At 43.3% G+C, this 12909-nt stretch overlaps 4 protein-coding genes across 4 annotated transcripts; 2 read left to right on the forward strand and 2 right to left on the reverse strand.

The window, feature by feature from the left end:
- Positions 1–908: 908 nt before the first annotated feature.
- Positions 909–1665, reverse strand: O0I10_012103 (uncharacterized protein; the record flags this gene model as incomplete). Its single annotated transcript, XM_058492049.1, has 2 exons — positions 909–1091; positions 1156–1665. 2 exons carry the CDS (start codon positions 1663–1665, stop codon positions 909–911), a joined length of 693 nt encoding a protein of 230 aa, XP_058337161.1.
- A 1542-nt stretch (positions 1666–3207) lies between these two features.
- Positions 3208–4702, forward strand: O0I10_012104 (uncharacterized protein; the record flags this gene model as incomplete). The annotated part of the gene is made up of 6 exons (XM_058492050.1): positions 3208–3459; positions 3525–3849; positions 3907–4086; positions 4147–4316; positions 4375–4485; positions 4544–4702. 6 exons carry the CDS (start codon positions 3208–3210, stop codon positions 4700–4702), a joined length of 1197 nt encoding a protein of 398 aa, XP_058337162.1.
- A 175-nt stretch (positions 4703–4877) lies between these two features.
- On the forward strand, positions 4878–7007 carry O0I10_012105 (uncharacterized protein; the record flags this gene model as incomplete). Its single annotated transcript, XM_058492051.1, has 9 exons — positions 4878–4880; positions 4935–5077; positions 5183–5539; positions 5587–5824; positions 5879–5995; positions 6047–6197; positions 6262–6453; positions 6551–6730; positions 6796–7007. 9 exons carry the CDS (start codon positions 4878–4880, stop codon positions 7005–7007), a joined length of 1593 nt encoding a protein of 530 aa, XP_058337163.1.
- A 443-nt stretch (positions 7008–7450) lies between these two features.
- Positions 7451–10765, reverse strand: O0I10_012106 (uncharacterized protein; the record flags this gene model as incomplete). Its single annotated transcript, XM_058492052.1, has 4 exons — positions 7451–7706; positions 7777–8893; positions 8960–9360; positions 9414–10765. The coding sequence occupies 4 exons, from the start codon at positions 10763–10765 to the stop codon at positions 7451–7453; spliced, it is 3126 nt and encodes a 1041-aa protein (XP_058337164.1).
- Positions 10766–12909: the final 2144 nt, after the last annotated feature.

Consider the following 12909-nt stretch of genomic DNA (forward strand, 5'->3'; position numbering starts at 1 on the left):
CAACGTACTTTTCATTGTTATCCATTTTCTATTACCAAACATCACACCCTTTACAATCATCTACAGCCCCATGACCATTTGTTGTTACACCGTTATAGCCCCACAAGTATCATTTGACATTACAACATACACCCCATTCACATTCCTTATCAACATTAGTTTATTGTATAAAAGCCAAGTCAACCAAAGAATAAACATCGAACGTTTTATCTCTTGATTCGTTTCTGATCCTTTTATTGCTATCATCTATTTATCTACTCTTACCTTGGAGATTCTACCATTGTACGTATCATTACACGTGACACATTTGAAACGGCCCGTGGTGGATGATATACGGGTGGCCTGCCTGGTTTGGAAGGTGAAGATTTTGACAACCAAGAAGTGCGAGGATGTAGCGGAGGAGTCAAGGAGTATCATGAAGAAGACGCCATTGTGATTGGGAAGGTCAAGGAGGAGCAATTTGAAGTTGAAGTTGAAGAAGTGAGTGATTGGTCGGAGTGAAGTGGTAGCCTGCGGACCCTTAGCGGCACCCTTCATCTCTTTACATCTACGACATGGCCAATTGTTGTATCCTGGTACACATTCTCACGTTTGTCAACCTGCTTTCTCTATCATACGATGGAATTCCCCTATCACCCGAATGAAGGTTTACCTTGTCATCACCAACCTTATCCACATTGGTCACCTATTGCTATACACGTACACGCTTCATCACTGTAGCACCCGTTGCATGGTTGTATCACACACACCTTCTCGGTATACTCCATTAGGAAGCACACACACACACACCCTCTTTAACCACCATCATCCTTAAAGCTATAAATACGCTCAACAACCACCACTTGAATAAAGGATCAATCATATTATTGAGTCTCGTGACTTATTAGTCTCCTCTCGTATAAGTGATATTACAGTAATGTATCAAGAAATACGGGAAAGTAAGAATTCTTGGCATGCCAGAATGGGGTATAATCATAAACGATGGTGGGAATCCTAGCAGAAGGTAGCAAATGTCGATCCTCATTCTTGAACACCAATCCATGTGGTGTGATCGTTGGATCAAAATCGAAATAAACAGTTGTGCCAAGGTTCTGTATGGCTTGTCCGACATGAGATACCATTTGATTCGTAGCGCTCTTGCCCATCAACAATTACGCGGAATCTTGCTTTGCTGCTGCCAACGTGGAGCTCACACATGTCGAATCGATTATACGGTACATTGCCAATTGATTCAAGATATGTGTTCCGTAAACGCCGTGAGACTTCAGGGTCTTGTGCTACTCCTGCCGGTGCGCCGTTTCTGTCAACGAAGCGTTGTCTTGCTCCTTCCATTGCTATGTCTCTCAACTCCTTGACAGCCACCCACGAGTCATCATCCTCTGGCCAATCAGCAGGTCTTGGACACGCTCTTAAAAGATACTGGATCAAACCTGGTGGCAGATCAGCAACAACGATAGTCGTCTCGTGTTGTACGTTTCTCAGGAATGATTGAAGGATGCTGATATTATCATTCATATCGTACATGAACCATCCACGAAAGGCTGCTCGATTGTTGATACAAGATTCACTTGCAAACAGGTCCGGATAATCATGGCGAATGAGAGATGTATATTGGCGTATTCTTTCAGCACTCCCTGTAGGCGCTGATACACCCCACATCTCCATGCGACGAGGCAATGTAACTTGACCACGTTGTCGTATTCTTCTTGATAGGGAAAGGACTTGAGTATCTGTGGTGCGGTGTTCAACCGATACACCTCGGCTTGTTTGGAAGAAGTGTAAATTCAGCAGGTAGGCCTTGCCAAAGGATTTATGTCACCAACAAAAAAGCCGCCAGCTCTATTCCTAAGCCAATGTTGCTTTCTGCTTGCAGAGATACGAGGTATAGGTATCACTACTCAAAGGAACATCAATACACAAGAAAGAGATACAAAATGAAAATAGCCATACATAATCACAAAGAAGCCATCATCAGGGAAAAAGGGGAGATGAATGCCACAAAGAGACAATGAATCGATGGGCTGCATATAGTTGATCACAAAGATTAATAGGCGAGGAATAGCTAACCCATCGAAACTACATGTTCGTTCTCATTATTACGTACCAAAAGGCAGACGTGGATGGCGTGCGCAATCAAAAGAGATGTGTGATGGTTTTCGTGGGAACAAGCGTTGCTTTTGCGTGCTTGCAATAGTGGGCGTGGGAATGGTTGTCAACACAAAGAAAAGAAAAGAAAAGAAAAGAAAAGAAGGCTGTGATTGATTGATTTGATAAATGATCCCTCACCTAACAAGGGTCACGATGAAGCTGCAATAGCATAAACAACTGATAAGTCTACCTGATGATCTTTGACCACTGCTTAAAAGAGGAATGCAGCAGTGACCCATGGTCATTGTGAAAAGGCATAATGATTGATTGTATCCTGCGTCGATTGGGCAATGCAACACCAATGCTCTTGGGGTTCCACAAAGACAAGTCCATGCGCATACATCTGGATAGGCCAATCACATGTCCTCTTGCCACTAAAACTTGCACGTTCACATTCGTCGTGTTACATTGCTTTTTATTTATGGGTGTGGTATCGCCAAGAACAGGGAAGAGTGTCATGGTAGCACGTAGTGGACAATATGCATTAAGTTTGACGATGGCATTTACAATTATTTGGGAGATGAAAGGATGCAAGATCATGGTAGGTTAAACGAATTCCTACCAATGTATAATAGAGGATCGATGTATACAACCATCACCTGTTGATATGCATCAACAGCAGGTAGAGTGCTTGGTTTGGATCTTGAAAATGCCAAGGTCTTGAAGATGAAGGTTGGGTAGATACCACACATCAAGCTCAGTTGGGAGTGGGGCGACTCGATATCCAGCTGAGTTGTCAAATTCGGTCGTGGTATCACTTTCTCTCCTTCAAACTTATCATGGTCCTGCAGGAACTGGAAGCTCAATTCCCTGGGCGATCAAAGTAAATTGCCACATTGCTACAGCTCATGGGCGAGGTGAATATTTATTTCAAGGTCAATCGGTATAGAGGATACTAAAGATCTGCGACAATAGCCTAGCGATGCCGTTCTTCCCAGCATTTTCATTTACGGCCACCCCTCGTCAGGCAAAACCAGTGTTGTTCGTGCCATTCTCGAAAAGACACTTGCTTGATCCATGTGGTCATTTATCAACTGCATCGAATGTCATACGCCACGCATGCTGTTCGAACACACAATCAACCAGTGGTGCGATTGGACGCCTTCATACGAGAACAAGTATACGGGTGTACGCCGAATAGACAACATTCATCAATTTGTAAAGGCGATCCAGGAAGGCGTTGCATTGGATGATGAGAGGATGATTCAGTTTGGTGATTCAGAGACGCGATATCTTGTACTCGATCGTGCCGAGAGACTTCGTGACATGGGATCTACATTGATTTATTCATTATTACGGCTAGCAGAAATGGTAATGCTCTTTCAATGCTTGAATGGATGGGATGATTGGTACCAACCAACACAAAAATGTGATAGACGGGTCGAAATATTTGTGTCATCATGATCAGCACGGTGGTCTTTGACAAGTTCAGAGTTCGAGGAGGTGCCTATGAACCACTGGTGATGCGATTTCCTGAATACACAAAGCAAGACACAATCGAGATCCTGCGTAAAGGTTACACCACGCGTTTGATCCAAGTGGAAGGTCGAGATCCTGTTGAGCTCAATGACGAATTTGTCGACGGCTTTTCTGAAATCATTTACAACATCTTCAATCACAACTGCAAGGACATCAATGAATTGCGTTATCTCGCGGCACTTTTGTTTCCGATATACATCAGACCTCTGAAGGATGGTGATTGTAAGTTTGGAATGGCATTCTTAGTATGCAAAGGTGGACTAATACGTGTGCTAATAGCAAGGGTGTCCGAGCGATCAAGGTTGTATCAGCTGGCATTACCATTCTTTGCCAAAGCAACAGATAAACTCTACTTGAGAGAGGTTTCGAGTGCTGAATGGGCCAAGGAAACGAAGCGATTGGATGAATTGGATGATGCTGAAGCAGAGGATCTATTTCGAAAGCAATCACGTGACAAAGGTGAGTGTCCTTTATATGGATCGTTGCAAACGTGTGAGGAGGCTTACAAGTGATTGATAGGCTATTTCGCATTACCGTATTACACAAAATTCTTGTTGATTGCTGCGTTCCTGGCATCTTATAATCCTCCGCGATACGATGTACGATACTTTGCCAAGGCCGGTGAGGCACGCAAGCGTAAGAAAGGAGGCGGTACTCGTAAAGCCAAAGTAGACAATCTCGGTGGCAAGGTATGTAAATTAACATGTGATTGGCTTTATGGACAATGGTACCAATGGTTGGGAATAGATGCGACCTCAGCTTCTTGGTCCCAAAGCTTTTCCTGTTGAACGTATGCTGGCCATCTTTTACAGTATTATCGATGATACCCTTGAAGACTCGATCGATATTCAAACGCAGGTTGGTCTTTGCATGTCATATGGATAGGCATTTTATTTATGGTTGGGATGCTTGCTAGATTACAAGCTTAACGACGCTACGGCTTTTGGTGCGATCAAACAATCTCGAGCGATTAGATGGCTCCAAGTTTAAGTGCAATGTTAGTTTCCAATTCATCAAGGCTGTGGCATCTAGTGTACGCTTCGAAATTGAGCAGTATCTATTTGATTTTTGTTGATAAAAACATGCATTGGTCTATGAGTCCTTGGAGTAGAGTGGTGGAGGATGATAATCGTGTAATGGTTGATTCAAGCTTTAAGGTATTGTTAGCATTCTATGAATGTGATAGATGCCCTTGATTAGGTTACATGTAACCATCAACGTCTATATTCTGATAACAATATTGGTTGATCATGGTACGTGCATGATTCAGTGGTCCCGTCGGGCTAACAAACATGTTCCATTAATAGCACAAGATTGATGGAGTTGAATTTGGTTGTCCTTCACAACGCTTCCCTTTACAGAATCACCTTCGGGCAATGGCAGCTGCACAGCGAACAAGTCAAGCAAACAATGGTGTCGATAGCTCTCTCCATCAGAGCATTTTGGCCTGGTATGTGTGTGTGTGTGTGCGTGTGTGTATGGTTGTCAAGGCAACATGCCAATGAGTTAGAGGGAGGGTAGAGTTGACCTGTGATCCCCATGTTGATCGTCCCAGGCTATCGCAGACTTATCAGTATGATTCAGACAACTACGATACGGGTATCCAGCGATCGCGTGTATATGAAGATTACATTGAGTACCTTCGCGTCAACGAGCCTGATCAGCAACCACTCAACGCAGCTGGTTTTGGAAAGCTTGTCAAAACGGTTTTCCTGGGTATACGCACTCGACGACTTGGTATCCGTGGCCAATCGAGATACGACTATTGCGGCATTGCATATAAACAACCACAGCCATTATCATCACAACAACAACAAAGAAGACGATCCACAAGTCCTTCACCTTCAACAGCCATGATGGATGATGGTGATACCGATATGCCAATGACACAACAACAAGGCGTGATAGTAAAGTATGTTTGGGTCCAAGCTGTGAATCACATCATTAATGCAACTTTAGTAATACAGATGTATCGTCTCAGCATGTTGGGTTACCTATCAATGGTCATAGTGAACAAGTATCATCGACACAGCAGCAACCCCAATCAGAAATTCAGGAACGAGAGATCCCGACACTACAGCTATTCATGGCACCACACACCACCGATCCTTCTCGGCAACCAGAATCTGAACAACTCACATCACTGTACCATAATCATTGTCAAGAGATACTCAAGCTCATGCTACTCAACCAAGATGTAAGTGTAAAATAGAATGGATAGCTATCATAGGAGATTGACAACTAGAAATAGATCAGCGATTGCGTTCACCAATTTTACTCAACGATATCAGATCCTATCCGCCAGATCATGAATGGAGATTCACAAGTGATGAACGCTATTTGGCGTTGGGATTGCGTGCTATATAATGTGAGTGTCAATGTATAATCGAGAAACATGGACTCATTGCTGTGGTAATAGACCATCATCCATGTCCTTTTCCCCTCAATACACGTTCCAATCAGCAAAGCAACACATGACTATTTGAAATCGTGTTCATCCAAACTATCAAGCTACTGCACGACGGCCTTGAGTGGATATTCGGAATCATTGATAAGCAAAAAGATGGCAGGTAATTTGAGAAGGAGGAGAAGCCGAAATGTATATAGTCAATCATTTCTCATACGGTGAAATAGTGATGCATATTTTCATATCCAAGCTCGATCGATTGGTGATTTCAAATCAATTGGCCCAAGCGGCGCATCATGATCTTACTACTCAAGCCAAAGACATGCTTGTGGATTGGGAAAAGAACAGCATTGACAACATTCTGGATGGAGCGCAATGGATGTCCCCTTGGGGTGGTAACGAAGGTCTCGGTCAACAGCGTAAGTTTTGTGGATTTCATTCACTTGCAAAAATATTCATCTTGGGGATGTATAATCAACAAGGTCAAGCTATTGTTACAAAGGCAGTGTCAAGCAGCCAACAACGATCAAAATGGAATTGGTGCCTGGGTGGATTGGGTATACGACATTGTGCATCAGCATTTGGTCACGCCACATGATACTATCAGTTGGGTCAAGGAGGCGATTCAACGATGGACCCTTTACAGCTCATTGATATTACGTGAATTCGCTTTGGTAGAAGATGACACTACTTCGGGTAAGGAAAGGTACAAAGAGGGAGGGATTCTAAAGGCACAATGGCTGATCCATGGTTGGCTATAGATGCATTTCGTAAATGCTGGACGTTCCTCAACGACTATGTGAACTATATCTGGGAGCAGGATCCATTGCTTCAAGAAACATGGCTGCATAAGTCCTGCTATGGCTATGCAGTTACAGCTTACCTTTTCCTCCTTTGGTACCATACGGACCAGTTCTTTATCATCATAATGCTTCTGTGGCAAAATTACTGCATGCGGTGGTCTCTCGCTTAACGTAGAAAGGGTGCAAACTTCATCACGGGGCGCATAGTTTTAACAAGGATACTCATGCTATTTACATCAGAGCAATAAAACCAACCAAGATTCATTGGAAAAGTGAGGCGGTGAAAAATGTAACAAGATAAAGGTGGCACAATGTACGATAGGGAGTGTAGACATGGTACAAGAACTATAATCGGCAACAGGAAATGGGGTGAAGGATGAGAGAAATGCAGGTACAGATCATCGTACACCTTTAACCGGAGCAGAGCAAACAAGTGAATGAAGAGAAAAGCAAATCGCACAGGATTGGAGATAGATAAACCATGCTGATGATACAAATTGTCGTCCAAGTTCAATGTAATGAGTAATGCACGCTGGATATACTAAAAGACATGTCGTGTTCGGAAATCATCATATAGAGACGTATTCGTTGATAATGGGTTGAAATCACCAAATCATTGAGGACCTGGTGTGGTGCTCCGGCTTCCTCGAGCTCTATATCCAAGTGGGCGAGTGTAACGTTGAGCACTGCGACTTCTCGCTCTTGTCCTTACTTGGCCTGTTGATCCTCTAACAGCTATATCTCTCATTGCATCTTCGCCAGGATATGCAGGTATTCTCCACCTCTTAATACCTCTGATCATGCTTATGTCTTCAAGTGCCAAATTGTAATGTTTCAGCAGATCTTTCCATGCACAACTGATGGTGACCCTATTTGTTATAAAAGTGAGTTCATAAGGGAAGTTATGTATGTATAAGTATCCCTCATTCTGTTACTTACATCCCACGTCTTGTGTCTTCGATATAATTCATCCACACCAAACGATCAATCCCTCGCCCATGTTCATTGATATAATCCGTGATCTCAGTTGTAAAGTTTGGTTGATCTTGTTCGTCACCCGGAACATCTTCAGCACGTAGATAAACATCATGAACATCATCACGACATACAAGCATCCAGTACGGTCTCAATATTCGTTTCAAAGAAAATGGCTCATCGATTCCCGCTTCTTCCATTACTTGTTGACGAGGCTGAATGTTATGATCACCCAAAGTATCAACGAATACACGGAAATAAGAGTTTTTGGCATGTTGTACAAGGGTATAATCATAGATGATTGTGGGATTGCGAGCAGAAGGTAGCAGTTGTCCAGCTTCATTCTTAAACACCAATCCATGGCGCGTGACTTGGGGATCAAAGTCAATGTAAACTGTCGGTCCACATGCTTGAATTGCTTGGCCAACATACAGACCATTTGTTTCATGCCTTTGTTCACCATCCACCACTACACGGAACCTTGCTTTTCTGCTTCCAACATGGAGTTCGCACATATTAAATCGATGGTATGGAACATTCCCTATGGATTCAAGATACTGGTTGCGCAATTGTCTGGATACTTGTGGATCTTGAGCTCTACCCATCGGTGCTCCATTTCTATCAACAAATCTTTGTCGTGCCCCTTCCATGGCGATATCTCTCAGCTCTTTCACATTTATCCACGTATCATCACCCAGTGGCCATTCGGGAGGACGTTGACAGACTTGCAACAGGTACCGTACTAATCCAGGCGGTAGGCCTTCGGAAGTGGGGGTCGTTTCTTCCTGGACATGTCTCAAAAAGGATTGTAATATATTGATATTGTCGTTCATGACGTAGATAAACCAATTACGGAATGCAGCTCGATTGTGTGTAAAAGATGGGCTGGAATACAAGTCCGGGTAATCATGTCGAATGATCGAGACGTATTGCTGAACTCTCTCATCGCTGCCAGCAGGAGCAGATATACCCCACATATCGATTCGTCGACGCAACGTTGCTGTACTCACAGCAGCCACCATCTCATGGTTTCGGGCATCGAGCACACCTTCATTACGTATAGCAAATGTCATATGTTTATCTAGCATATGGTAGTCAGTGATCAGTCAAGGTGACATGAGCGATGAAATAAAATAGGAATACATACCTCGAGCGTCATTAGCTCGGTACTCATTCAAGGCATCACGTGCTTCTTGTAATGACGTTGACAGTTGATCGGGCTCCCTACTAGCAGATGCGGCAAGCACTTGTTCTGAAAACGTACGGCTTCCCGGTGCAGCAGTAACAAGGTTTGGGTGTTGCAAGAAATCAAGGCATGTGTTGAGCAAGATGATGGTTCGCACCCAGCATAAATGCATGAATCTTGTGATTATTGGATTAACGCTGCCATAGTTTGCGTTCCCTGGATCATTATGGTAGACAACAACGCACCAATGTTGTGCAGGCTCAACATCCTCAGGTTCGGTGTCGTAGTTGAAACTCGTGTCATAGTTGCATACGCGTGCTTCCCCTGCCAGCTGTCTGTACCCTTCCCTCGACAAAGAATGCCTATAATGATAGCGTATGAGGCATAAAGAACAAGTTCATAACACAAGACGTACCTTCCATGAAAATTCGAGCGAGCAACCCTTGCTACTTCGTAACTGAACGAGACTAAGACAAGTGGTCTCAAAATATCAAGCAATGTTGCTGCATGGTTGATGTGCAACTCCCATAAAAAACGGTGCCGTGGTATAGGCCAGAGATCGATCATTGCAGGCAGCAACAGTTCCCTCTCTTCATCACCACCTTCAACTTCCTCTCCATGGGACATAGTGGATAGAATGGAATCAATAAAGTCTCGGGTCACAGTGCCTGATCTGCTATTGTAGAAGCTTGTTGCATTCGAAAAGTTGTGTATGGACACGTCTTTACCCAAGAGGACCAACGGGGTAAAAATAATGCCGCTATTATTGTGTTGGAATTGCTGCGCTGCATGTGGCGTGAATTGTTGATACACTGATTGCAGATATTGTTGCGTTATGGAATTTGCAAGAGCTTCGTCATGCTGTGTAAGTTGTGCTGTATACTGATCGAAAGCGGCTACAACATCTTGATTGAATTCCCGACGCGCCACCTGCACTTGACGCAGAACAGTACAATGATCATAGGCATAAGCAGCATTGATTGTATGGATGAATTGTTGATCCTGAGCCAACGGTTGATATGATATGAAATAGCCACCAGGTTGGCTGTTGAGTAAGAAATTGCGGTCAAGCAGATGTATCAAGAATCGCTCGGTGGCGTCCAACACCTCTTGATTGGGGCCTCGTTGGCCAAATAGACCTTGAACTCGTAATGGGAAAATCTCATGAACTTGAAATTGAGAATGAATATCCATATCGGTCATGGTACGATAAAAGTTGTTAAAGCGTCGCCGACCCACGACACGTGCAGCATCCAAGTCGTCCTGTAGCCGTGTTGCTGGTGTCGTATTCGATGTTGCTCCAACATATCGAATCCACACTTGAGTACCAGGCTGGTCGACGTGTGCTTGGATAAATGCATGCATAGATTCATAAAACAAGTTGTCTGCATAATGATGATGATAACGCTCCATAATCTGGTGTAGCTGCTCAATTGTCAAAGGTAATGATCGTACATAGTAAACTGTGGTATTCTGAGGAAAGGGTGTGTTGTTGTACGTGGCTGGTAATGCTGAAAGACTCGTCATTACATCTTGATTTGGCCTGATAATCGATTCATTGGCGATATCAAGGAGCCCACGCAAGACGTTGTCGCTTGCATGCCTTGTATCACGTACGACCAAGCGATCGATAAGCTGATACAATACTTCGAAGCTGATATCAACTTGGCTATCATCAAGACGATTCCTCAAAATTTGTACAAGTTGAACATAGTCGTTGAGATCGTGTAATCGATCCAGCGTGTACGCGTTGGGATGCTGACTCATGGTTGACTGATTAAAAAAGGGGAAGTGATAAAAAGGAAGAGGTAAGGTAAAACCTACAAGTCTGCCAGTTGTTTAACTTGGCTCGATGATTGCATCATGACGTTTCAAACAGTGATGGATTCATGGAGTGATGGATTCATGGCAACAACATCACGTGAATCACGCTTTTATTATCAGCATGCGGTGTACATGTGATAATCCAGCTTTATTATACAAATGGAACGAGACGTAACGTGTACAGAATACTTCCACCTCGGTGTAATAAAGCTATATCCTATACTAATCAAGGCCTATTTCAATCAAGGAATCCACTACAAGCGCCCATAACGATGTTGCCCTCCCTTGGGCGGTTGCCACAACGACAGCAACAGCCGCCTAAAGGAGATGAAATCATCCATTCTTCATGGCACATGTCAAAACATAGGATATTTTCAGGCCCTTTATTGTATCGATGCAAGTCAATAATAAGGGCTCTGTTGCCGAGGCCTATCCCTGATAACGATGTGACCCGTGCCAATTTCTTTTACTCTTCAAAAATAGATCCAATCTTTGATGCATTGCATACTGGATTCGGGCCTGCGAATACGCCATATGCCCATGTTTTACGGGACGAACTCTAAACTGGGCACAATAAAGAATAATGCGCATATGGAAGATAAGTACTAAATCGAGAACGCAATGAATAAATCATGGATTTCTTGACAATTTATGCTTGGGTAGCCTTTATTTTCAAAGAACTATCAACGAGTATCCATAAGTGGAAGGATCTGGTATGTCTTGTAGTGTTGTTAGGTGCTGTTTTTGGGAGAGTTCGTGATGGATGGCCTAATTCGTAGTGAACAGCAAGTGCAGTGTCATAGCCCACATCTCTAATAACCTTGTTTGATCCATCTAACACGTGACACATCCTTGCATTCATCATCATCATCAATAACCCAGTAGTCCAACTACTATTTATTGTATCTCAAAAGTAAAAACCAATGCCCGTTTGTTTCATGTGCACCATCCACCCATCCAATAAAACAATGTTCAAATGCAAATGGTATAAGACTTTCTTGTTCTAAAAGCGAATAAAATTGAATTCAATGGGGTGTACGCTGATACTAGAAATGCTATCGTAGAGGGGGGTGTGCTGTAACAAAGTCAATGGATATAGAAGAGATCCAACCTTCTACATAGGCAGTATTCCAAATCACCCACGGCGGTAAACCATCTCCATCAAAGATAAAGCCATCTCAACCATGCCATTCCAATCCATCATCACCTTCATCCGTATCCACGTAACATGATCCATCCTTCCTGCTGACGACGCGATAAACAAAGCAACATTCCAGTATTCTTTCTCATCCCTGCACTTGATCGCATCCTTCCATCCATAGCCATTGCAAATCCAATAAGAAAGAGCCATCATGCGATCGTTGCTGATAACCTTCCTTTTTCATCCTGCTATTGGTCTATCTCTTTCTTGGTCATATTCCATCGCAGCTGAACCATGTAAAGAGTCTTTGTATTGAAGTGTACTTGATAGATGATATGGCATCGTCCATAGGAAGTCGTATGTATTGAAACAAGAGGCAACACGTGAATAAAGCTGCTTCTATACAATGGCTATCTGTTGTTCGCGTCGAAAAAGGCTGGAAAGCAAGTTGCTGCAAGTAAAGGATACTGTTCGAGGCAATGCATAAAGACTTCGATAATAGCAACAGCTGCAGCGTTTGATCGTGGCAAGAGCGTGTGCTGTAGTAAAGTGACAAGGTTGTGAACGCTGTTTGAGACAATGGAGTAAAGACATTGCTAGTAGCAATTGCTGGATTGAATGCTGTTACGTTTGATTGTAGCAGAGGAGTATGCAAGAGAGCGTGTAGTATCAAGAGATGAGTGTGTTGCAGTGGGGTGCATACTCCATGGAACTTGCCATTCAGTCGAAGGCTTCCGGATCAAGACAATCGTAGGGTTGACATGGTCAATTGAAGCAGGACAATCGTTTGCAGGTGGTAGTCGCGCATGAATGGACCAACAGTTGAGAATGGGAGGAAAAGGCAATACGCTAGGAGCGGAAGAAGTGGAAATTAAATAGGTCGGATACCTCTTGTATAAATGCATGAACACTGTACATCAATCCTTGATTATGAGATTGCCCATCT

Source organism: Lichtheimia ornata (genome assembly GCF_029851405.1).
Source record: "Lichtheimia ornata isolate CBS 291.66 chromosome Unknown scaffold00112, whole genome shotgun sequence".
Taxonomy (NCBI): Eukaryota; Fungi; Mucoromycota; class Mucoromycetes; order Mucorales; family Lichtheimiaceae; genus Lichtheimia; species Lichtheimia ornata.